The sequence below is a fragment of the Azolla caroliniana genome, unplaced genomic scaffold (assembly GCF_043228905.1).
Source record: "Azolla caroliniana isolate FFs.n. ecotype wild unplaced genomic scaffold, voAzoCaro1.0.p SCAF_12, whole genome shotgun sequence".
NCBI lineage: Eukaryota > Viridiplantae > Streptophyta > Polypodiopsida > Salviniales > Salviniaceae > Azolla > Azolla caroliniana.
This window is the reverse complement of record NW_028230447.1, coordinates 4,105,690-4,132,291: the sequence shown is the minus strand read 5'-3', so window position 1 is coordinate 4,132,291 and position 26,602 is coordinate 4,105,690. Positions and strand designations below refer to the sequence as shown.

The 26,602-nt window shown below is 41.2% G+C and overlaps 1 protein-coding gene across 2 annotated transcripts; it reads right to left on the bottom strand.

The window, feature by feature from the left end:
• Positions 1–636: 636 nt before the first annotated feature.
• LOC147856871 (putative peptide/nitrate transporter At3g43790) lies at positions 637–8,204 on the bottom strand. 2 transcript variants are annotated; one of them, XM_087328436.1, is made up of 17 exons: positions 8,007–8,204; positions 7,084–7,124; positions 6,916–6,976; positions 6,405–6,507; positions 6,213–6,315; positions 6,063–6,116; positions 5,904–5,966; positions 5,571–5,620; positions 5,391–5,466; positions 4,860–5,078; positions 4,578–4,665; positions 4,304–4,389; positions 3,791–3,898; positions 1,989–2,033; positions 1,531–1,619; positions 1,126–1,169; positions 637–973 (listed from the first exon to the last, which is right to left on the bottom strand). In XM_087328436.1, the coding sequence occupies exons 1-17, from the start codon at positions 8,155–8,157 to the stop codon at positions 795–797; spliced, it is 1,560 nt and encodes a 519-aa protein (XP_087184562.1). In that variant the 5' UTR covers positions 8,158–8,204; the 3' UTR covers positions 637–794. The 2 variants fall into 2 exon arrangements, with proteins under 2 accessions (XP_087184562.1, XP_087184563.1); XM_087328437.1 differs by having other exon boundaries at positions 7,071–7,124; positions 8,007–8,021.
• Between the last annotated feature and the right edge of the window lie 18,398 nt (positions 8,205–26,602).

The window sequence follows — 26,602 nt, the reverse complement described above, 5'->3', positions numbered from 1 at the left end:
GGGAGGTTTCTAAACCGGTTTACAAGCCGTTTACCAAACCAGTTTAGCCTAAACCGGTTTGTGAACCTGCTCGGCTCGGTTCGGCTCAAGTTTGAGATCCCGTAAACAATTTAGGAACCGGCTAGGCCTAAACTGAACCGTTGTCGATCCCTATTAGCACCTCTTAGTCTCAAGTATATTAGTAAAATGTTAAATAAACCAAATCTTAGCCATAATTAATGGAGTAACAAATTAAGACAAGTGTTGGCCAATAATTGTGCTCAACGTTTGGTTACGCGACGTTCAACAACTCCCAAATAGAATGAATGTTGTAAGACCCATTGTGATAAAAAAAAAATGTTGAACCTTAGCCTGTTGGGGGCATTCTTAATCGTTCATATGAAAATTCTTTTGTGAGAGAATGTATAAGTTGGACCAAAATCATGATGAATGGGCTAGTGGTGATCCATATATCACGGCCCTCAAACACAACAACAATATAAACAATCACATGCATTTGTTATTAATTAATTATTTTGATATCAGTTTTACATTGCCTTGACACCCTCGAAGGAGTCATTGACAATCAAAACTAGTTTCAAAATAGTATTAGAATCTAGTTTCACCCAAAGAGACACACTATATCAAGAATCAAGTAACAATCGAGTGATCTGCACCATTTATATAAAATGTTATACAATTTACAAAAGGAATTATAATTTATGGGTATCTTCTAGATGTCAAATAAATAAACAAGCAACCTTGTTCTCTCTACAGTGGCTACATCTAGTTGATTCTATGGACGAGATTCAGTTCTACTCGTACGAGAATGAGGATTTACGTCGTAACAACTCTTGATTTTTTATTTCCTCAGCTTCCGAAATTGTGGCTTCAGGAATGGGTTTATTTAATGAACTCGGTAGGATAGGATCAAAAGACATTATGAATGCTATAAACGCGGGAATAGCGAGCACAGTAAACACCATCCACATGCCTAGCAAATATGAAAAAGAAAACACACCATCACAATGAATAAACAACCAATAAAGGGCATATGGTTAGTTATATGAGCTCTATAGAGACTTATTGGGTAAATATTTCATAATCAAAGTAAATGGCCTGGTCAAGAACCCAATATTCTTTCACCTGGGAGAAATGAAGCATCCATTCGAGTTTCCGCCCATGAAAATCTGCAAATTTTTCATCAATGTTTCTTTAGACAATTTAATAAATTCCATGAAACCTTAAATGCATGTTGCGGGTCTAAATGAATGTTGTTTGGGCCATTATGTCCAAGCTCTTGCAAGCTATAGTCCAACAATCGCACTTCTTAATTTATATATGCTTACTCGACCAAATCTTTGGTCAATTTTTCTCGCATTTGGGAATTGTTGACCAAAGGAATTTGGGGAAATAAAGAAAAACTCAAAGGCATTCGTGTGAATAAAGAAAAACCTTGGAAGTGATTATGGATTCAATGCAAGTGGAGTTTGGAAGGAGTGATGGATGGACAAATAGTAGAAACAAAGTAAAAAAAGCAAATTAACTCACATTGCTCCAGCTGAAGCAGGACCAGCAGCTTTGAAGAGTGACATAAATGTCATTGAGATACCATTAGCAACCCCTCTCTTGCTTGTCACCTTCAGTCAAAAGGGGTAAAAACTTAACAAATAGTAAACAAAAACTCCCATTACATATATATACATATTTGCTCTTTTTGGGCCACATTCATCATGTTTTTGATGAAATGTCACCACCATCAACATTGATATCATCATCTCTATCTATGTTTTTCTAGTGCCATAGGATGAAAAACGAGATGCATCATGCATCTCCTATGTTGTTTTCACTATTATCAACTTCAAGTCAATTTGTTTATGCAAATGCAAAAAATGCCATGTGTCTTGAACATTCTCACTTACCAGAGAGTTATTGATCAAAAGAAAGGAGCCAGTAATAATGCTTGCGTGTAAAAAACAACAACAGACATCTCTCTCATTTTCACTTACCACAGAGTTATTGATCAAAAGAAAGGAGCCAGTAATAATGCTTACCTGTAAAAAACAACAGACATCAACAAAGGAAAAATAAATTTGTTAGAATCAATCCATACAAGTTAAATATGTATGACATACTTCTTTCGGTGCAATTGTTTTGAAACATAAATGTGGTGGTTAAATTTTGTCCATAGCTCCTAAGCCTTTTCCCATGTAAAAAGTTTGCAAGATCAAGTTTTCTGTGGCTATCCATAGGGTCAAAACATAACTAGGTTGGAACTTTGGAGACTTCTTAATAATTTGACAAAGATCACGTGTTTCAATTAAAAGGCCAACATGATTTGAGAGATCTTTTTAGAAAGAAGAAATGACACTATTTGACCTAGTCTTGTCACGAGGAACTATTGCTGGCCATTTTCTTCTTTTCTTTTCAAATTACAATTCTTTTCTTATAAACTCGACCTTATCCACTTCATTTAATTAATAGAAGTAGATGGAAATCAAATTGTCCTCTATTCCAAGATTTCCATATGTCTAATTTATCACATGAAACTTATTGATATCTATTTGTTTTGTCCCAAACTTTGCATCGGATAAAATAAAAACAATGTGTATAATCTTATCTCCAACATGGTTTCTAGTGTTTAAAATTTGAAACATTGACCCAGATTATCTTGTTGTCGACAATTTAGAAAGTGTTAGGACACCCGTATGAGATGTTATAGTGGGATCAACAGGGGTGAATAGGCGAACCCAAGTACACCTTGCTACATTCACGCTACAATGTTTTCCACGCATCTTTTTCTTGTTTGAATGCCCGTTCTCATCTATCCAAGATTGTTTCTATTGTAAAATTTTTGAGAAGTCTAACCTAATGGCATTTTTTATATCCATGCTACAATTTTTTCTTCCTTCTAGCTTTTTCTTGTTCAAACATCACTTTCTAAAAAGTTCATAGCTATGAATAACATTGCCTTTTTTATGGAGTATCTAATTTATATCAAAAGATTGTTAAAAGGTACATTGAAGAATATACTTGGATGTTCTCATGTGGCTATTATTAACTTTTCTTGTGATTCTAATTGAGGGAAAATGGTCCTTCAAAAAAGAAAAATACTTTGCAACAATAGTTGATGTCCTTATTGAGATACGTGCATTGATTGAATGCAAATGAAGAGCTCAAAAGTGTCGAATTTATATTTAAATGTCTAGACCAGTTGTGTTGTTATGTACTCTCTATGGTTCATCATAAATTCTTTAAAGCAATATTAACTACGGGCATTTAGTCTTTGATTGTAGAAAACTTGTTGCAAGCTTTGGATTTGTTCTAGACTCGCAAAATCATCCTTATATTTTTCACGAGCCAAAACTTCAATCAATTATATGCTATATATCTCCCCAATGCATGAATTTGAAAAAAAAATGCTAAGAAACTTTTTTTCTTCACCGTTTCTCGACATGAAGGAATTGAGTTAAGAGTTCCATACGCTTGAACCTTGGATCCCTTAATTCAACTTAAAAAATCTCAGTTGATATAAGACAGGAGGATCCCCATACATGAACTAAGCATGAATAGTGACCTACACATACCTCTACATGCACCCCATCCTCCTCATACATGTACTAAGCATGAATAGTGAGTGACCTACACATGCCTCTACATGCACACCATCCTCCTCATACATGTACTAAGCATGAATAGTGAGTGACCTACACATGCCTCTACATGCACACACATAGAAAACTTATGAAATAAAACCAATCCAATGACACAGAAATATGTGTAAACAAAATCAACGAAACACGCAGCTTACTGATAAGATGTTCTTGATACAAGCCGCCGACATAAGAACCACCCATAACAGTGGCCCGCTCAACAACGCCATCAAAGGATAGACCAAAGTTAAGGGAATCGATATAACCTGTTAAAAAAACTGAGAAATGTAAAGGGTTTTCTAATTTGTCTTGGATCGAGCTGTTAACAGAAGCATTAATGCTAAACTTTTTGGATCAGATTAACAAGCAAAAAAACAATCTCATAAAAAACAATCTTATAAAATACAATAATAAAACCAGAGAACTACAAGTCTTCACTTAAAAGGCTGAAACTGTGGTGTAAATCAGCCTATGAGGAGTACATGTTAAGAGTTTTGGAACAGCACATGAAAAGTACTGCTCGAATGCAATTCAACAGTTTGTGCACAACAATATCATAACAATGCAAAAATCTATAGATTCACAAAAAAATTTAGAGTGAAAGAATGTGGGCATTGATACATATAACAAAGATGAAGTGAACAACAACAAAGAATAGGGAGTAATCTTACTGCTGGAATACGAGCTATCAAAATAGCACCAATTCTCTTCGCCAACAATGCAAACACAAAAACCTGAAATAGAAGCAGTGCAGCTCCTATATAAAGAGAGAGAGAGAGTGAGAGTGAGTGAAAAACAAAGAAGCAAATAGAGTTAGTTACAGCTTTATGTAACTAATGCTAGAATAAAAATGCTGTCAATAGGTATACCTATTCATTGAGCATTTATTTTATACTTACTAACGAAATAACATCCACAGGATTAAACTAATAAATGGTTTTGAACCTGCGACGGCAAGGACATCGCCTACTTCTGCGGTCGTCAATCCTAATCCTCCATAGGTTGCAGGGCTGACTGCCCATAAAGAAAAAATCTGAGATACAGAAGGATTTACAAGAGTTTTAGGAAAATGTATGCATTACCGAAAGATGTAAGCATTTCAGAACCAGAAGAAATGGAAGTAATTTGTAAAAACCCATGATGGCTCGATATAATATACCCACAACTTTGAAAATATACATATAAAGGTCCTAAAAATTATATCCACAGCTTCTAAAAATTATATACCTCAGAATATGCCATATCATGTAATCCCCAAACACAGTAGAGAGCGATTGCAGCAATCATTGGCTTGTTTCTCCATATCGACACATTTGCAGTTTTTACATTTTCTTCTTGAGGTATTTCAACCAAGTAATCCTCTTTTTTTCCATTTGAGTTGCTATTGTTCGCAGGCTGATGCGGAACTTGGCTAGGAACCACAACAGCATGGTTGTGTGCGGTTTCCTGGTTCAATAAAAAGAACAGTGAACATTCAATTCATAAGTATTTGGCAATTTCCATTGATTCTCCAGTTGGTGGAGAAAACTTTTTTTCTTTCTATCAGAAAACATCCATATATGTATTTCAAAACAGAATGCATTCCATAATGTTGTTTGCACCATTAAGCATTTGCAATATCCAGTTGTGGAGAAATATGAAAGATATGCAGCAATAGTCTCGTAGACACAAAAAGAGAAGTCTTTTCTTTCTTTCTTTCTTTCCACAGAGCATCGATAAAGAGAATATATTACATTCTGTACGATTTTTGCAGCTTACCGGAAGCCAAAAGAATACAAGAAGTCCCACCACAGAGAAGAAAGATATGCATAAACATGGTAAAGCATAGGGGAACCTGAAAAACTCAAGGAAAAACTTATGATACAAATTGGACAAATATATAGCCATATATAAACAACTTTTTAATATGGTTTTACAGATTTTTCTCAGAAAACTCACTGGTCAAAAAGGGATCCACTTGGAAAGATGGTTGGATACTTCTCGCTAGGCTGTAAAAATGATGCAATACAAGAGTAAACAATCAATGGCATTCAATATATATGGGAAAATCATAAATGAATGTTGAAGCACCCTCCTAAGGATAGAATGCAGCACATAATAGATGAATATAGATTAAAAGTTTGAGCTTAGAGACATGGAAATTACACATATTGCTCTAATCTAGAAGACAAGATTTTGAGAAAAACTTAGAAGCCATGCAAAATATATAAAATGAAGGGAGTCAAACAGGAGGATTATATACATACTAGTGCAGGAGGATTATATACATACTAGTGCAAGGTATCCGCCGATAGCTGGACCAATTATCAAACCAAGACCCCACATTGTGCCCACCTAATATTCCATTAATCTCCAAACGTCAGTAAACGTTCTATGATGACGAATAAAAAAGAGTATATTTCATATGGACTGAGAAAACATTTCATTTACCACTGATAACCCAAGCGCTTGATGCTCTTCAATACAAATCTCCGATACATATGCCTACAAATTGAAGGTTATTTTGACTACTTCATGATCCAAAGAGAAAGAGAACAAATGAGCAAACATTTTATTCAAAATGATGAAAGTAACATATACTCGGACGGTTCCTAGTGTTCCATTGCAAAATCCAAGCAAAAATCTTGACAGCAATGCTACCCAATAGTTTGGACTGAAGCCAAAGAGTGTATTGAACACAATTCTGAGAAAGTAAAAATCGAGAGAAAGTTAAGTCATGATCATATGCCAAAATTACATCAAGAGAAATAAGTTTAAAAATCATCAAATTACGTTGCTGAAGTACCGATAACCATGACAGGTTTGCGACCGAATTTATCAGAAAACATGCCCCAAGGTGTCGAAGTTAGACAACGCCCAAACATGAAGGCTGATCCTGCAACAATATTTTATACAAACCAAGTCTACAAAAATTAGGAGATTTGCATTCTGATGTGATAAAAAACAAAACTCTAAAAAATACCCATGTTTCTCTTAAATTAGTTCCTGAAGAGCACATTCAGTCTCCCCAGAGCAATTACATCTGCTGATTGGGCCAGTATGTGATTCAATTCATCTCTTTGTGATCTCTTTTAGATCGTTAGCCAGCAGCATTTTAGGTAATGAAGGGAAACTTGGGCACATTCAGGGAAATAAAGAAATTTGCACAGGGCAGGTATTTCAGAGTTTTCCTTCTTTTGTTTGCACATACATAGTCAACAAAGGAAGAAACTGAACGAGATTCAAAATCAAACTACCATTCAATGATCAAGAGGATTTGCCATTTTTATAATTTCCTTTTTACCTATATAACCTGCATATGTGCCGATATCCGTATCCGACTCTGCTATACCTAGATCTCTCACCTGTGTAGCAAAATAGTGCAGACCATAGTGCATTTACTACCAATGTAGGAATAAGATTAAAAATTTAGACTTTTATCTACAAAAACTATTCTACCTCCTGTATTTACCATGAAGTATATGAATGGGAAGAGTGATGAAATCGGCAAAGCTGTCAACAGAGCAACAGAAAGATTTTTTCTCAGCCACTAATTCATTACATGCAGACAGGGTGAAAAACACAAAGAACAAGCTTATGGCGATCCAAAACAAAGCCATTGATCAACCTTCAGATCGTAAGATAAAATGGAGGCTTTAATTATACGAGGCATTGATTCATTCAGCTGATGATGATAATCATCATCATCGTCGTCGTCATCATTCTCAAGATTCCTCAACATCTCTGAATCTTCCTTCAACAGCTTAATTATAGGAGAAAAAATATAGGCAGAGATATTTCAGGGTAAAATACATACATACATACACGCACACACAAAATGGAGACTTTAATCTATTAAGTTTTTACAATGGCTTAGTTATTTGAGGCATTGATCAACCTTCGGATGGTAAGATAAAATGGAGACTTTAATCTATTAATTTTTACCACGGCTTAGTTATTCGAGGCATTGATTCATTCAGATGATGATGATAATCATCATCATCATCATTCTCAAGATTACCTTGACAAATCAACTGCTTCATTATAGGAGAAAAAATATAGGGAGAGATATTTCAGGATTAAATGCATACACACGCATATCAGAAAAGAAGAGAAGAAAAAACTGAAGAAATATAGGGGCCTTATGGTGAGCTCAGAATGAGCTTGATAGATCCGAGATTCAAGCATAATGTCCAACATAAGGATAAGGTATATACTAATTATTTCAATTATCGAAATTTTTTGTGGAAACTTCATGGAGCTCAAACATATGTATGTATATAGTGTGTCGATGGAATTGGTATCGTTGAGCTAACATTTGGTACGAGGGAGAGAGAGAGAGATGAATGGGTTCATATTATAAAGACGATGAGCGAATGGAGATTAATTAGTTACCAGCGCAGAGGACGAGAAACGCGACGAGAACCAGCTGTTTCCTTGGGACTTCTTTGGATTCTATCTTTCTTCGAGCAAGGAGGCAACCTGGGCAATCGCCATGCGGATTCTTGTCATGAAGAAGAGGAGTTCTGTCAGTGGATTCCGCCATAGCTCTGAGACAGAGACACACAGAGAAAGAGAGAGAGAGTTTGTTTACATAGACTATATGTATGTATGTGTTTGTGTATGTATGTATGTATGTATGTATGTATTGTATGTATGTATTGTATGTAATAGCATCCGTATGTATTTGTATGTATGTACGTGAATACGTACACATGTATGTATGTAATAGTATCACCATGTATTTGTACGTATGTACATACTCATGTATGTATTGGTATGGCATGAACAAAATTCTTCTCCGCCACAATCGTGTCTTCTCATTTTTTCAAGGTCTGCATGTTCATTAATTGGTTTGCCACTATCGCTTTGGTATCGTTCATTGATTCATCGATTCATCGCGATCGATGTTGCATTGCTCATTGATCGATCGATTTTGTCGCCATTGCTTTGGCATCTCTTAGCCGATCTGTTGGCAGTTGTTTTGTGTCTGTTCATTGAATCAGTCAGCCTTTTTGCATCATTTGTCGCTTGATTGATTCACCCATATCATTTTTGCATTGTCCACAACTTGTATTGAGATTTCGAACGAGATAATATTTTCGATGGATGAACATGTTCGTCATTTGTTTGATTTCTCTAATGGATTCTCGTCACCTTTCGTATATATATTCCTTCCTTTGTGTTTGGACATTATACAGTGTACTATGGATACATTCTAGGCGTTATTGGTTCATCACATTATCGACCCCGATTTGCATTGTCCATGGGGTACCTATGTATTGAGATTTCAAATGAGATCATCTTTTCTATGCTGATCTCGAGCCTCGATATTTGTTTAATTTCTTTATGGATTCTCCTCTCACTTTTCTTATGTATGTTCCTTCATTTATGGTTTGGGCATCGTTAGTGTACAATGGATACGTCTTCAATTTTTGTTAGAGGAGAGGAATTGTTCAAGCCATGTACTTGTATTTTGTATGGTGGGGTTGGAAACATTGTCTTATAGTTTTCAATTTCGTGGAAACTCACTTGTTGGCTTCTATTTTAGGTTCCCCTTGATTCTTTGTATGTTTGCTTTGGTTCCCCTCGATAAAATGCTATTATGCTTCTTCGTTGCCCCTAGGCCTTTGTGATTCCGCGAATGCCCAAGGCCAGCTGTAAAAGAGCATTTACTATATGTCCCATTTGATCAACAAATACGGTATAGTGGGCCAGTAGAGAAATAGAGAAAAGCTTGAATATATTTCCAAGTTTAACCCTAATAAATGCAATGACACGTGGTAGACTTTATGCTTTGTAAGCAAAAGTAGTAGGTGTCATAAGACTTTGATATTACTCTCGCTGTGAAAAGGCATTTTTTACTTTGAGGTTGTGGCTTTCAATATTCCTCGTTCCTAGCAACAAGAGCAAATTTGAAAATGGTTTTTTTATTTTTGTTTGAAAATGTTAACATTGTAGCATAAACTAATGCTACGTAATTGATGCGCAAATATTTAGTAGCAAATCCACATATTGTTATTGCAATACCATGTAAATGTTAATCGTTTCTAGGGACAAATCTTTGATGTTTCACATATTTTATTCCTTGATGGTGAAAGGAAACATGGATTTGTTTTCTTCTTAAAGGAAATTGGGCTTTTATTATGATTAGGGTGAACCTTGCTGGACAACGTATTCCAAGAAATTAGAATGTCGAGGAGATGATTTAAGCAGTAAATTAACCTAGTTTAGAGTGAGCCTCCATCATATTGCATTTTTTATGTACCTTTCACCTCTATTTTATGATTAATACTGGAGAGTTATATGTGTGATTCATCAAAAGGATTGCATAAACCTAGCACCGAACGCTAAAGATAAAAAAGGCATGCAAACATTTATGAATGTTGAACTACTCAACACAATTGAGCTCATTTCTAGAGCTTTATGAGTTACTAAAGTTATAGAACTTCAATGACTTTATGTGAAGTCTTGGGGACATGAGAGGAAGACTCTATGTCCACATGTAACAAATCTTATAGATATAAAAGGGCTCCACTTTCACAATGTGTTCTAGCACGTAATGTCTTCTTGTTTTTTTATTTTAATAAAAATTTGGATATCCCCATGGAACAACTTTCAACGAAATCGAGCTCAATTCAACAAAAAAGCAAAGAAAGCACATTTGCCAATTTTATTCTTGTTAATTCCTACTTCTCCAAAATGCATGTTTCACCAAGAACATGGTATTGTCTCCCTATATATATATTTGTTTTGTATATATGCTACCCCCTAGATTTATGTTTGATTCTAGTATTACCGAATGATGTAGAGTTCTTTATACATTCCCATGTTTTACTGGGCATATAAGAGTACATGTTATTCCTTATGTAATGTGAGATTATATAAGAACTTTGTGAAATTATATCGAGCTTCAAAGTAAAAATGTATGTTCATAAATTAATTACTCTAACTTATATATTCGTTTCTTATGAAAATTTTAAATCATAGGAAGTGTGAAATACTTTAAATATTGAAAGTAACATGTAATGAGAAAGTGCATGTGATTTTACTTTGGGTGAGGTCAATGATATTGAAGTCGTGATGAGCCATTGTATCTATCTATAGCTATCATATTTTGTAATTTGTTTTATGAATTATGCCTTGGAAACGAACATGGGTGAAGGGGGGATTATTATTGGCCCCATGACATTACAAGTGGGTGAGCATTATGCATACTAATAGTCAAACATGGAAGCAAATGAGTACCTCATCATAGATCTACATGCCAATACTATATCTCTTTAAGTATAGTTTCATGGACAAAGTTTAGAACAATTCAGTAAGACGATATGACAAACAACTCTCCTTGCACCAAGGATTTGATCAATGTATTTTTTTTATCAACAAAATATACACTCGTGCTTATCTTGTACTAGTATTCAATATGAACATGGGCACAACTTTAGAGGGACAAAGTGTAGATCTGTTGAGTACGGTGTTGAGGTGAACAACTTTCTGTGCACCAAGGATTTGATCGTTGTTTTTTTATCACCAAAAATATACACTCGATGGTAGGCCAACATTTGATTATGGTCATGATTACAATTACAATGAACAAGAAAAAGTGAGAAGTAGTTGCAAGTACAAGTGATAAGAACTAGGAGGAAATTACCATGCATGCATTGAATGAAGATACATTTAAATTTTACATAACAAAAGATCTCAATCATTTTGTTGTCACTCCGAATGCATCTTTTGAAATAAATCTCCCAAGGATCTCCTTTCATTCACATTAATTTTAGTCTACCAACGAACAAATAATGGAGAATAACTTCAAGAATGTGTTGAGAGACTTATTGAATATGTACTTTGTGCTCTTTTAAATTGAGATTTGTTCATTGAGTAAAAGAAATTTCAATTGTCTAAAGTGTTTCTTACATGAAGTTTCTTAAAGACAAGCACATTGTTGAAGTCTCAAATGAGCATAGATTTTTAGAGTTTGTGAATTGATTGCTCACATAACATTCTCTTATTTGTCCTCCAAACGTGCTAATGCAACGTGTGTATACTACAACTTAATTATTACAAAGTAAGAGCACAAATGATTAGATGGATTCAAGATAAAAAGGATCTCCTTTCATTCACATTAATTTTAGTCTACCAACGAACAAATAATGGAGAATAACTTCAAGAATGTGTTGAGAGACTTATTGAATATGTACTTTGTGCTCTTTTAAATTGAGATTTGTTCATTGAGTAAAAGAAATTTCAATTGTCTAAAGTGTTTCTTACATGAAGTTTCTTAAAGACAAGCACATTGTTGAAGTCTCAAATGAGCATAGATTTTTAGAGTTTGTGAATTGATTGCTCACATAACATTCTCTTATTTGTCCTCCAAACGTGCTAATGCAACGTGTGTATACTACAACTTAATTATTACAAAGTAAGAGCACAAATGATTAGATGGATTCAAGATAAAAAGGATCTCCTTTCATTCACATTAATTTTAGTCTACCAACGAACAAATAATGGAGAATAACTTCAAGAATGTGTTGAGAGACTTATTGAATATGTACTTTGTGCTCTTTTAAATTGAGATTTGTTCATTGAGTAAAAGAAATTTCAATTGTCTAAAGTGTTTCTTACATGAAGTTTCTTAAAGACAAGCACATTGTTGAAGTCTCAAATGAGCATAGATTTTTAGAGTTTGTGAATTGATTGCTCACATAACATTCTCTTATTTGTCCTCCAAACGTGCTAATGCAACGTGTGTATACTACAACTTAATTATTACAAAGTAAGAGCACAAATGATTAGATGGATTCAAGATAAAAAGGATCTCCTTTCATTCACATTAATTTTAGTCTACCAACGAACAAATAATGGAGAATAACTTCAAGAATGTGTTGAGAGACTTATTGAATATGTACTTTGTGCTCTTTTAAATTGAGATTTGTTCATTGAGTAAAAGAAATTTCAATTGTCTAAAGTGTTTCTTACATGAAGTTTCTTAAAGACAAGCACATTGTTGAAGTCTCAAATGAGCATAGATTTTTAGAGTTTGTGAATTGATTGCTCACATAACATTCTCTTATTTGTCCTCCAAACGTGCTAATGCAACGTGTGTATACTACAACTTAATTATTACAAAGTAAGAGCACAAATGATTAGATGGATTCAAGATAAAAAGGATCTCCTTTCATTCACATTAATTTTAGTCTACCAACGAACAAATAATGGAGAATAACTTCAAGAATGTGTTGAGAGACTTATTGAATATGTACTTTGTGCTCTTTTAAATTGAGATTTGTTCATTGAGTAAAAGAAATTTCAATTGTCTAAAGTGTTTCTTACATGAAGTTTCTTAAAGACAAGCACATTGTTGAAGTCTCAAATGAGCATAGATTTTTAGAGTTTGTGAATTGATTGCTCACATAACATTCTCTTATTTGTCCTCCAAACGTGCTAATGCAACGTGTGTATACTACAACTTAATTATTACAAAGTAAGAGCACAAATGATTAGATGGATTCAAGATAAAAGCATGGTACAAACTCTTCAAGCCATCTTTCAAGTTCATTAAGTTGTATCACTTCTACTTTTTTTGTTTGCCATTATCCATTCACCCGCCTAATGAGAATATTAGAACTCCGTTTATTTTATATGCCTTTGTATTTCTATCCTTTTTTCTTTTTCCAAAATGTTTTTAATGAATCAAATCATGGGCATTATTTCATGGTCATTCCGACGTTTTCCTTGGGCCCTCTCTAAAGAGCTGATACTCTCCTTGTATGAAATTCATAAATGATGTTTAGTTTGAATGATTCAATCTATTAATTGTTGTATATGCTTGCATTCTTTTACATGCTAAAAGAAAACTTCAAAAGACAAGATCTTCGTTATAAAAAAATTTGCATCTAGAACAATGAAAATGAAAAAACATTTTGGAAATCTTGGTTCAATTTGTGTTTACATGTATCATGGTTTTGTTGTTTCAAAGGTATATTTATATGTTGTGGCTTTGAGCTTATGAATTCATCTTTGATAAGATCTAAGCAATCATTCTTGTTCCTCTTCTCAAGATGGAACGAACGGTGTGAACATGTATCTCCTAAAGTGAAAGGCACACAAATAGGCTAGGGGTGTCCCATATTGGAATTCCCTTCCAAAGACAACATTAGATTGATCTCCCAATACACAATTGCACTCAATACTCTATAGGTTAATCAATATTCAAATAGAGATGATCCCTCATGCCAAGAAAAGCATAGAGGTTTACATCCATCCTCCGTTATTGTGGTTATGCTAGGGGTGATTTTAATTTTCACATCATGGGTAAAGGAGTCAATATTTTATTATAACAATATGCATATCTCAAGAGGAATGTTAGGGAATGAGCCCAAATTTTTGTCCATGAGGTTTTAAGGGTCCATTTTGTTGTGGATAAGACACTTGAACCCTCTTGAGTTGATGTTCTAAGTTGGTGATTGTATTCTATCTGGTTCCTATTGCTCTTCTGATTCCAATACCTAAACAACACTTACATAGCACCACATTATTAGGTTACCCCAAGGAGGCACACTATGTGGATTGTGACTGGGAGAATTGAAAGGGTAATCTTACCAATTACATTGCTTGCCTCTATCACTTTTGAAATCTTATTTGCAAGTACACTTACATCAGTCAAATCGTGATGAACCATGGGGAACTTTATTCTAAAGCGGCGCCCGATTTCTTCGCAAATCTCAATAACCCTCTAATAATGTTCCACATTATTAGATTACCCCAAGGAGCACTCTATGTGGATGTGTGACTAGGAGAATTGAAAGGGTCATCTTAGTGATTACATTGCTTGCATCTATCTCTTCTAAAATCTTATTTGCAAGTACGATTACATCAGTCAAATTGTGATGAAGCATGAGGAACTTTATTCTAAAGCATCACATGATTTCTTCACAAACCTCGGCATCCCTCTAATAATGTCCCAAAACCTATAACTAACAAGAAGATAAAGTGGGGCCATACTTCAATTGTTGAAGTGTTGGTGAAGGCATGAGATAGGTAAATCAAGACATGGTTGCGACTTCTTTTGTATGCATTGTGTGTAGATCAAACAACACATAGTATGGTCACTAATTAAATGCCCCATGCATATGATGGGACAAAAATTAATAATGTTCATTGGGAGTATGATTTGCATTTAGGCTATAATGTTAAGAGAAACAAGGACGTCGAGGGAAAATTACTTGTAAATCTAAGAAAAGACCAATGGATGTCAAGTTTGTGGTGTGGTGATAATAAGAAAGGTTAGCTTGACAAGAAACATTAACTACAACTAGGAAAGATTGAACAAGGCCGACCATATGCTTCTGTACAAGTATTGCATTGACCCTAAACATAATAGGCTATGGAAGTTTTCTCATCGATAGGTCGAGCGATATGAAGTATGAAAAGTCTATGATCTTAGTACGCAATGATTGCAAATTTGACGAGAAGATACCTCAGGTATTGATGGTAGGGAATTGGGTGAAGATCTTCAAGAAATGACAACTTGCGTATCTAATTAGACATTAATTGAAGAGCTTAATGAAGTGGATCGACTTGAAGACGAGTACAAAGACGAGGAACCTCTACTATGAAAGGAGTTTGGTGAGGGTGATTGTTGTGGCTCCATCAACACATGGTGAGAAGCCATGTTAAACCCCTTACATAGTTTAGGATCATTGATGTATGGAAATTGATTCAAGAAGATGCATTTGTCGACACATGTGGATAATTTTGTAAACTATTGTAAATATTAAACTGTATCGATATTAAGGATAAGGTTTAGACAAATAAAATACACATGCACACCTCTACTCTTTTAGAATTCCACATTCTCATGATGTGGCATGTGTGAAGGGAGAAAAGCACAAAAAGTCAAGTTAAAATAGATCGGGGGATTCTATGAAAAGAATTACGTTGTCGTGAAGATTCGTCACTACATGCAGATCGTGAGGCGGAACCACCGGGGTTCTGGACTAGAAGGACTCGAAGTTTGCACTAGCTTTAGCGAGAAAGGAATTAAGATAGATTGAAAGAGAGAGAGATTGAGATAAGATAGAACGCTTGACTTTAGATTGAGAGAGATTAAGATTGAACTCTTGACTTTAGATTTGAAGAACAAGATTGATACATCAATTGGATAACAAATTTCTTACTTTTAATTTCTTGATTAATACATCGCCCCTTTTTTTCTTTTTAATCCACTCTTTTATAGATGCCCCCATGCATATGATGCATGTGGGGTAAAAGACATGCATAAAATGCATGATGCATGTTTACCATTTGGCGCTCATGCGTTACATGTGATGCATGATAACCATGTCACTCATTTAAGCTCTCATATGAGAATTTTCAAGTAAAACTATAATGAAAATAAAAAATAAAATATAACTTTAAGGAAATGACTTGGCTTAGTGGTAAGTATATTGCTTTCTATCTTGGAGGTGCAAGGTTTAAGTCTTGCTTACATCCCTTTTAAAGCACAAAATACTATTAGGCTTTTGGACCAAATATCTTTAAAACACCATGCACCGCGATCAACCGACCTGACCGATCCGTCCGATTTGCATCTGTTCGGTCTACAACCCGGTTCGGTCTGCATCCCGAGGTCTCCAGATGCTAGTAACTGGGTTTGCCGGCACCGGTCGGTCGCAAACTTATTTGTCCTGTCTATGTGGGATATCTCACAATTTTTTTATTTTTCTCTTTTTCTTTGCAAACTTCATACCCACATAACTTGACACTTAGATGTCCGTTTGTTATGTAGCAAAGTGCATTCAAAAGCTCTTTAAGACCTCCATCTTTTTGTATATTAAACTTATTTAAAATAGTATCTTCACTATTATTGTTTTATATTTCGTGAGAATAACCACACTCGATTTCACATATTCCTCACAAGTTTCACACTATCGCAGAAAATCTTCATGACATCCACCCCCACCAAACCGCACTCCTCCGGTACGTGCCAAGAAGAGAGAGTGCGAGATTTCGGCTACGGTGATCAATCAGATTCTTCCATGTCCTCATTCACATCCGTCCTATTATCTTCATTGTCGAGGTGATCGAGGTCAGGATCCTCGTCTTGTCTTTTCTTGAAAATCTTTACTCTTTTCCCCACAATGGGTGTGGCCAACCTTGATCCGTTTAGCTCTGCAAGGTGGTATGTGGCATTATCGTTTGCACTTGTCACCACATACGGTGTCGCGTTGTTACGCGCGTGCGTGTAGAAGGGGCGGGACCACGGGGGTCTCGGACGAGAGAGAGACAGAGTATGGAAGGTCGAGCCTCACTTCTTCCTGCGACCGACCAAGACACCAACCAGAGCGTTTCCGAATACGTACAGGGAGCAACCGTATGAGAGAGGGAAAAGGGCGCGCTCGCAACACTAACTATGCACACACATCCTATGTACAGAAACCAGAAAGAAGGAACTCCAAAGACATCGACGAAGACACAAATGCACAGAACTTCACTATATATATATATATATATATATATATATATGTATGTATGTATGTACAAGAGCAAGATACAACTCCGGCTTCGAGCCGGACTAAGGTAGGCTAGGTCACAACAGTAGTCTGCCGCCAAGCCGCCGTCGAGGAGCTCTTGGGCTCGTCGCGCCAAGCAAGGTCTTGCACAAGAGGCCGAGTAGAAGTAAGCCCCCACAGAACATCCAAGCTCTTCACCGGGCTAAAACCCTAAACAAACACGAAGGAAAAGACCTCAAAGAACTCTAAAGTGAGAAGAAGAAGAACTAACACAAAATGGGCAACCCTTTTACAAAGGGCGCTCCCTTCGTTTTATAGAACAAGGAGAGGGATGCGTAACAATGTGGGATAAATCCCTTATTCCATGGGATCCTCTATCCCGACTTAACCGCTATTATTCACACGTTTTCACAAGGGTGAGTGCACATGATGCACTTCCCCGATTCTGTCGATTTTCCCCGGTTTCTCACTATGGTCCGGAATCTTCACGACATCCACCCCCACCAAACCGCACGTCCACCGGTACGTGCCAAGTTCGGAGAAGGGTGAGAGATTCCGGCCAGTGAGGAACCGGTCTTCCGTAATCCGCATTCCGGCTGCCACGTTGCCCTCGCCGTTTCGAACCGTCGGCTCCGGTTCCTCTTTTGCGTTCGCCTTGCCATAGGCTTCTTCGACTTGTCGATTGGTCATTCGCCGCGATCCCGTAGTGCTCGTGCTTCCTCGTTGGCCCTTCGCCTGACTGCATGCACGCCTCTCATTCCTTCGGATACGCGGAGTCCTTCGCCTGAGGAGCACCCGCGATGGCCTGCTTGGCCTCTGTCAACCTCCGCGTCGTACGGATTCTCGTTCCGTGCTGATCTCCACCGCCTTGGTCCCCTCCCGTGTCCGGCTCCGCCCGTGCCGAACCCCGGTTTCGACCTATGCACATGTCGTCGGCCCTCGCCCGGCCAGATCATGCATCTCCGCTTCTCCACATACTGGTGACCTCCGCATCCGAGGAACACCCCGTAGTAGCCCGCTTGGCCACTTTCGTCTTGCGCTTCTACCACCGGTTTGGAGCCTCCGATTGCCGTCGTCCCCTCGCCCCCACCAGCTTGTTATCTCGGGTTTGGCATGCCACGCCAGTCGTTGCCACTCTGACTGAGCCATCGAGATCTTTGAAGCGGGTGTGGAGGATCCTCCTTTGGACCTCGATCTTGTTTCCGGTCTTCATCCCGCATAGTCCGTTTATGCGCGTAGGTGTTTTTGTTCCTGACACCGCCATGTGCTGTCTTTCGCCCTCCTTGTCCAGCACCGTCTGTACCGAACACTGTCTCGTACCCGTGCTTTGCTTTGGCCCTCGATGGCCACACGCACGTCTTCTGTTTCGCTTTCGGGTGTGCCCTTTCTGGCTCGACACACCGCTCCTTAACCGGGTGTCCCTCGGTAGCTCACCGGAAGATCACCCTTGCCGCGTCCTGGCCCGTATGGCCTCCTTCTTTCACGTAACGCCTTGGTTGGTTGGTGCCTCTGCTGTCGCCGCCATCGTCCCCTTGCCGCCACCTTCCATTACCCTTATTCTCACGTTGCCATGTCGGCCGAACAACTTGGGTCTCCGGGCAAGTGTGAAGGATCCTTCTCCGGCCTCCGTTTTGTTGGGTCATTGACTCTCGTACCAAGCGTGTTCAATCTTTGTCCTGCTGATTCTGCCGGTCGGTTCCGTATCCGGTTCGTGGCCGCCTCGCTGCCCTCATACCTCCTTTCGCTTTGCTTTCCGTCGTCTGATCACGTTTACCTGCTGCCACCATCCCTTCCTATAGGACTCACGCTGGCACTTGGGCCGACCGTCGGATCGGTGTGAGGATCTTCGTGGGACCCCCCCTTCTGCTGCCTCGGTTGCCCGCCTTGCCGCCGCCACCGTTCTTCCCTCTAGATCTCACGTGGGCTCTCGGGCTGACCGTCGGAGTCTCTAGAACCGGTGTGTGTAAGGTCGCGGCCCGCTCTGCCTTCATCATCCGATCACGTTCACCTATCGCCACCGTCCCTTCTTATAGGACTCACGCCGGCACTTGGGCCAACCGCCGATCGGTGTGAGGATCTCCGTAGACCACCTATCCTGCGTTTTCTTTGCCTTTGTCCCCTCGCTGCCACCGTTCGTCACTCCAGGTCTCACGCCGGCTCTCGGGCTGACTACCGGAGTCTCTAGAACCGGTGTGAAGGATCCTCCTCAGGCTCAAGGGTGGCTCGCTCCGCACCCTTTCTCGTGGTACCGACGTACCGCATTCTCGGCCTCTCCGTAGGTCCGCTTTCTCCTCCCTTCTGGATCGGCTATCCGGAAGTCCACTCCGCCCAGTTCTCGTCCGGGTCTGTCCGTCACTCCGCATTGCCGGGTTTCGTTTTCCCGCTGCCACCATTCTTCACTCTAGGTCTCACGCCGGACCTCGTTGCCAGCTGCCGGAGTGTCTGTAACCCGGTGTGAGGTGATCCATAGGATTGGTCTTCGTTCTCCGCTTCGTCCCTTGTACTTCTACCGGATTCGTCGTCACTCTCCATGCTGCGTTCCCGCCTCCATCTTCCATCTCTGTGTGGAAAGAGTTTGAAAATGTCCAAAAGCATTTTCTTACCAAGTTTCTACAAGTTAAGAAACAAACGCCCTACACCCTGCTCCTCCTTGAGACGGGATCGCTTCCCATTGAGATCATGGCCATGGAAAGGGTTGTTGAATACATGCTTAAGGTTCAAAAAAGTCCCTCACATCGACTTCCTAGAATTGCGTGGGAAGCAAGCAAAAAGATCCAAAAGACGCATAAAAGCAAAATTTTGTGTTCCGGTTGGATGCAAGATATAGAAAAATGGTTTGGTAGATGGGATGCGAGACACTTGCTTCATGATGCATCATTAGATTCCTCTGTAAATGAGGCATTTTTGCAACGCCAATGTATCATGACATGGGACAAATGTGGAGGCTCACGCTTCACACATTATACTACACATGTTGCACCTAACTACAAAACCATATTCTTTGCGGAACGGGGAAATCGTACACATCCATACATGTTAGAGCCCATACCGTTATCTGCCATTCGAACCATTGCTTCCATGCGACTTAGCTCACATGCATTGCGATGTGAAACAGGGCGTTGGGGTACAAGTGATGAGAGTGGTCGGCTATGCACACTTTGCCCTAAACAAGTTCGCGAGTCTGAGTATCACACTTTGATACAATGCTCTGCCTTTGATAATATTCGACCATGCTTTCCACATCTCTTCGATCGAGCCCAATCTTTGCATGAATTCCTCTCACAACCACAATGTGCACTCTCGATTGCAACATTCATTGGTAAAGTTCTTGAACATCGAGAGTCACTACTCACTTTCACACGTATCACCTGAAATGTAATATTTTTGGTCTCATAGGTCATATTTGATCTCCGAAGACAATAATATAATCTATCTATCTATCTATCTATCTCTTTCGGTCTCACGTTGCCATGTTGGCTCAAACTGCCGAAGTCTCCGATCAAGATGTGGGGACACCGATTTCGTAACGGCTCGCGACGACTCCTCCGGGGCCACCGACCCTTTTAGTGGTGCCGGTGGATAGCATCCGCTCTGTGATCAATCAAGCCCCGCCTGGGCTTGATTCTCCAATGTTCGGATTTTCGGCTCCGATGCCGATCCTGCCGGACACGTTCCGAACCCTTGATCACCTTCCTTTTGATTCCCGACCTTCGCCCGATCAGTCTTTCTCCCCATGTAAAAGAGGGCGGCTCGTTCTACACCCTCTCCCGTATCAGCACCCTCATGCCGATTCTGGCCCCGATCGAACAATCCACGACCGGATCGCGCTCCACCCAAATCGGAGCGCCGCGCGGTTCGGTCCTCGGTCGGGTTGTTTCTTGGTCTCTTCGTCGACCTTCTCGATAGCCATTTCCCATCCATCTTCACTGGCATCGTGCCAGGATTCCTCGATACTGTCATCCATCTCCTCGGTCTCACATGGGCGTAAGGTCCCGAATGCCGAGTTCTCTAGAATTGGTCCCGAGGGCTCTTGTTTACTCTTTCCCCGAATCGTCTCGCTGGTAAATCTCGGTCTCCCGCCGTCGCCTTCCTCCTCTTGGGACTCACGTGGGCACTCGGGCCTGACTGCCATCGTCTCGGGAGAAAGTGTGGGAAGACGTGAAGAATTGCCCGTCCGTTTTACGCCCTTGTCCGTAGCCACCGGCTCCTCGTGGTCGGTGGTCGTCTTCTTACCGATCGTGCAAGCCCCGCCTAGGCTTTCTTCTCCAATGTCCGGAGTTTCGGACTGATGTGCCCGAAACCGCCGGTCCCAATGTTTCGATTCTGCGATCGGTAATTCGGCCTCGTCCTCGGCCGTTCTATCTCCGCAAGTCGAGAGGGCGTTTTGTTCCGCACCCTCTCCCGTGGCACCGTCGTATCAATCTTCTGCCATCTCGTGGGGCAAGTTCGTCTCCTCGGTGTTGGCTTGCGGCCTCGATCTTTCCTCTTCCTCAATCATTGCCTCGAGAGCTGCGTACGCCTCCGCAATCCTGGCCCTGAAGTCGAGCCTTGTGGACTCTCTTTGCCGTTCGACCTCTTCCCACTGTGATGGCACACCGTCGCGCGGCATCCTCCTAGCCTTCTCGGCCCGATCGTCATCTAGCCGTTGGCATACCCTTCCGACCTTTGACCAGTCCTCCGTAAGGCCATTCGCTCCGTCATTGTCTTCGAGCTCAATCCCGATGGCCTCCCATTCCGCTCGGTCGATCGACTTAACGAACAACAAGACTTTGTCCGCCCCCACCAAACCTGGTTCCCGCTCCGGGAGCCGAGCAAGCCGTTGCTCTAACTCTTGGAATGCCTTCGTTGCGCCCCAATGGGTCTTCGCCGATGCCACCCACTAGTCGAAGCCGCGTCGTCCCCGGTGTCGAATACAAATGTATAATGGACGTATTCACACTATCCTCTTAGAGAGCCCAAGTTCGGACTATTTCTGTAAATAACATAAAGGGCAATTGCCCTAAGTGAGTCACTATATAAAGTGACTTTGTAACCTTTTGTAAAGGTTGGTTGTTCATTGTTGTAACTGTTGCCCTTTAATGAATATATATATATTCTTTGTGCCTCTCTCTCTCTCTCTCTCTCTCTGTGTATGCGTATATTGTTCTTACTTCTCTCATACGCAGGTATTTCTTCCTCACAGATTCATACTGTGTGATCTCTTCCGCACTGACGGCCTTGTTCATTCCCTACATTTGGTATTAGAGCGAGGATTCATCCCGTTGCCGGCCACCATTTGAATCTTTGGATCACAACATTCTGTTTTTTTTTCTGTTTTGTATTTGAAGAAACAGAGAAGAGAGAAGAAGAAGAAAAACGAGGCTTGCATCTCATCGCGTTAGATCATCTTCGCTTGGAGAAAGCCAGCTGGCTGTACTCTGTTCCTCGTGATCGTAACTGCTCGAGGTGAAATCCCCTTGTGCAACATTGACACGATCGTGCTCCACTCGGTTAAACGACATTCGAACAGGTCACCGAATGCTGCTCGCCACCCGTTGTAACCACTCGGTGCAGATCGGTTTCAAGACAACAACCCTAATTCGTACTTCATTCGGCTGATCGACATTCGGGAGGATCAATTGGATCCGTCTCTCTCGTCGCTGCAGTCACCCGAAGCAGAATTAGTCCAGACAATCGGTATTTGGCATATATATTCGGAAGCGAACCAGGCTCACTTTGACTCGTTAACATTCGGGAAGACCAGTTGGTTCTGTCCCTCAAGTTACCGGAGTCAATTCGAGCAAGTTCAATAATACATATATCCAAAACCGAACCGACTCGGGTTCAAATCCGACTAGAACGATATCGGGTGAGCCGACCGGCTGCACTCCAACAAAGTTCGTAGTCAATTCCGAACCGAGCTTCGTCAACCAAAACCGAATTTGATGGCATCAACATCCGGCTCATCGGAAATGAGTCTAAGGAGGTTTGACGGTTCGAACTTCAATTTTTGGAAGGAGCAAATGCAGGACTATCTTATAGTCAAGGGTCAGATCGATCCGATTGAGAATGAAACTGCTCCAGAAATATACAAGGCAAATGAGTGGCAGAAGCTAGACAGAATCGTCCGCGCCACGATTCGGATGCACCTGTCGGAGTCAGTGTACTTCATAGTGCAATTGTGCACGACAGCCTTCGAACTTTGGAAGAAGCTGTCGGAAACCTACGAAAAGAAGGTCGCCTCAACGAAGATGTATTTGATCCGGCGCCTCTACAACTTGTGGATGAAAGACTCCGATTCGGTTTAGGCACACCTTAACGAGTACGAAAGTTTGAGCTCCCAAATCTCGTCATAGGGGACGACAATCGAGGATGAACTCAGAGCAATCATACTCATGAGCAGTCTCCCCTCCTCTTGGGAAACCTTCGTTACAACTGTGTGCAATGCTTCTACGACTGCCATCAAGTACTCCGAAGTCACAAGTGCAATCCCGACTGAAGCAGCTCGGAGAAAGTCTTTCACCAAAGACTCGGCAGAAGAAGCCTATGTAGTACAAGGTTCGACCGACCGATCGAACAACCGGGGAAGAAGTTCTTCCCGACCGCCGACAAATCAGCGAAGCCGCAGCAAGTCCCGGGAAACCCGAATCTGCAACTATTGCAAGAAACCGGGACACATCAAGGCCGACTGTCGGGCACTCAACTCAAAGACAGACAAAGCTCAGAGAGCTGATTAGAGGAGTAACCAGCATGAGGAAGTCAACTACGTCGGCTCTTCAGCCGAGATATTGACGACCGACCCGAACATATTGTCCATAGAGAATCCAGTCGAATCAGAAGTTCTGCTCACGATTGAGGAATCGAGCACATGGCTTCTGGACTCGAGCGCATCGTATCACGTGACACCTCACCGATCACAGTTTCGGTAATATTCGGACCGGCACTCCGACTCAGTTCGAGTCGGAAATTCGCAGCACTGTGCTATCATCGGAATCGGCACCGTAGAGCTCAACCTTCCGGGTGGCTCTACACTCGTACTACACAACGTCCGACACGTTCCTGAGCTCTCACGACCCTTGATCTCAATCAGACAACTTGATGAAGCTGGCATCTGTGCTGGTTTCTCATCAGGAGGGTGGACACTCCAAAGAGGGAACCTCCTGCTTGCTAGAGGACCAAAGGTACACTCATTGTACCCTTTGTATGTCACACTTAGAGAGGGTGACTTATTTCTGGTAGATATCCCTGTGTCATCCTTATGGCATGGACGACTTGGACACCTCAGCAAGGCCGGCATCACGCACCTATCCAGAGCCGGATACATCCCGAAACTCTCCTTCTCGGACCATAAGTTTTGCGAGCATTGCCAGTACGGCAAATAGGTAGCCTCATCACACCCAACATCAGCACCAAGAGAGTCGAGCCCGTTCGATTTGGTCCACTCGGACGTCTATGGCCCGATGCCACATCAGTCACTCGGTGGTGCCTCGTACTTCGTCAGTTTCATTGACGACTCGACCTGAAAGGTGTGGGCTTACCCCATCAGAACCAAAGATCGGGTGTTCTCGATCTTCTCAGATTGGCTCGCAATGGTCGAAAACCAGACCGGTCGGAAACTGAAGTGTCTCCGAACCGACAATGGAGGTGAGTTCAAATATGATGAATTCGTCAAATTTTGCCAAGAACGCGGCATTAGACGTGAATATACGGCACCATATAGTCCGGAGCAGAACGGAATCGCAGAACACATGAATCAGACGATTCAAGAACGCGTTGTATCCATGCTCCAACACTCCGGATTGTCGGATGGCTTCTGGGCAGAGGCTCTACTCACGGCAGTACACATAATCAATATGTCGCCAAGTAGACCTCTAGGACTTAAGATACCTCAGGAAATATGGACCGGCAGAAAGCCGAATTATGACAAGCTGAGGATTTTTGGTTGCGAGGCATACGCCCTCATACCGAAAGACAACCGCCGAAAACTCGAACCGAGATCAAGGAAATACGTTTTCCTCGGGTATGGACCTGAGGGCGAGATCAGATACCGACTGTGGGACCCCGAGCACAGGCAAATCGTCCGAAGTTCGGACGTCGTGTTCAACGAGTCGACCATGCACAAAACGGCCGAAAGGCCTATTGAAGTCCGAAGGGTAATATTTTCTGAAGTGCCAACCCTTCATGACGGCCCAACACACAACATGAGATCGGTTTCACGGGTAACCGACTTCTCTCGCACCGAATCCACAGATTCGGCACAACCGAATGGCTCGGCTTCCGACCATCCGACATCAACACCCGGTGCGACCAGTCCAGTCATACCTCGAAGATCCAAGAGACTGTCGCAACCTCCGGAGAGGTACTCTCCCAGAATTTTCTTCACCGACGCCGACGAACCAACGTCGACGAACCGACGTCCTACGAAGAAGCATCGGCAGCTGCCGATTCAGCCACCTGGCATCTGGCAATGGAGTCGGAAATGCACTCCATCCGCGCCAACAAGACTTGGGATCTGGTCGACTTACCGAAGAATCGACGTGCTCTTCCTTGCAAGTGGGTCTATAGACTAAAGGAGACATCTGACTCGACCACCCCAAAGTACAAGGCCAAATTAGTTGCGAAGTGATTTCGACAGGAATATGGCGTTGATTTCGACGAAATCTTTTCACCAGTGGTGAAAATGACAACCCTTCGTTTCATGCTCGGTGTTGTGGCTGTCGACAATTTGGAGCTGATTCAGCTAGATGTGAAAACGACATTCCTCCACGGTGATCTAAAGGAGGAAATCTACATGGAGCAGCCGAAAGGCTTTGTGGCCACCGGTCAGGAACATCTAGTCTGCCGACTCAGGAAGAGTCTTTATGGCCTGAAACAGGCACCCCGACAGTGGTACACGAAGTTCAACGATTTCATCCAGTCGGTCGGCTTCTCCAAGAGCGATGAGGACCACTGTCTCTTCACCAAAACAGCTCAAGACGGTTCTCCCGTCTTCCTCATCATCTACGTGGACGACATGCTACTCTCCGGTCGGCATACCGGAGAGCTCACTGAACTCGTTCGGAAACTGCGATTGAAGTTTGCCATGAAGGACCTCGGTCTGGCAAGACACATACTTGGAATGAAGATTAGTCGGAATCGTGCCAAAAGACAGCTTTTTCTGTCTCAAACCGACTACATTGGACGTGTCTTGGAACGCCTCAACATGCAATCGGCCAAGTTTGCTTCGACCCCGCTCCCCATTCATCTTCGGCTTTCTCAGCGAGACTGCCCAACATCCGGTCCGGAGGGGGAAAATATGAAGTCGGTACCGTATGCACCGGCAATAGGCTCTTTGATGTACGCGATGGTCGCGACACGACCCGATATTTCTCACGCCATAGGAGTCATCAGCAGATTTATGCACAATCCCGACCGATCGCACTGGAACGCAGTCAAGCATGTGTTCAGATATTTAGCTGGCACAAAAGACCACGGCATCCTTTTCAGTCCGAACTC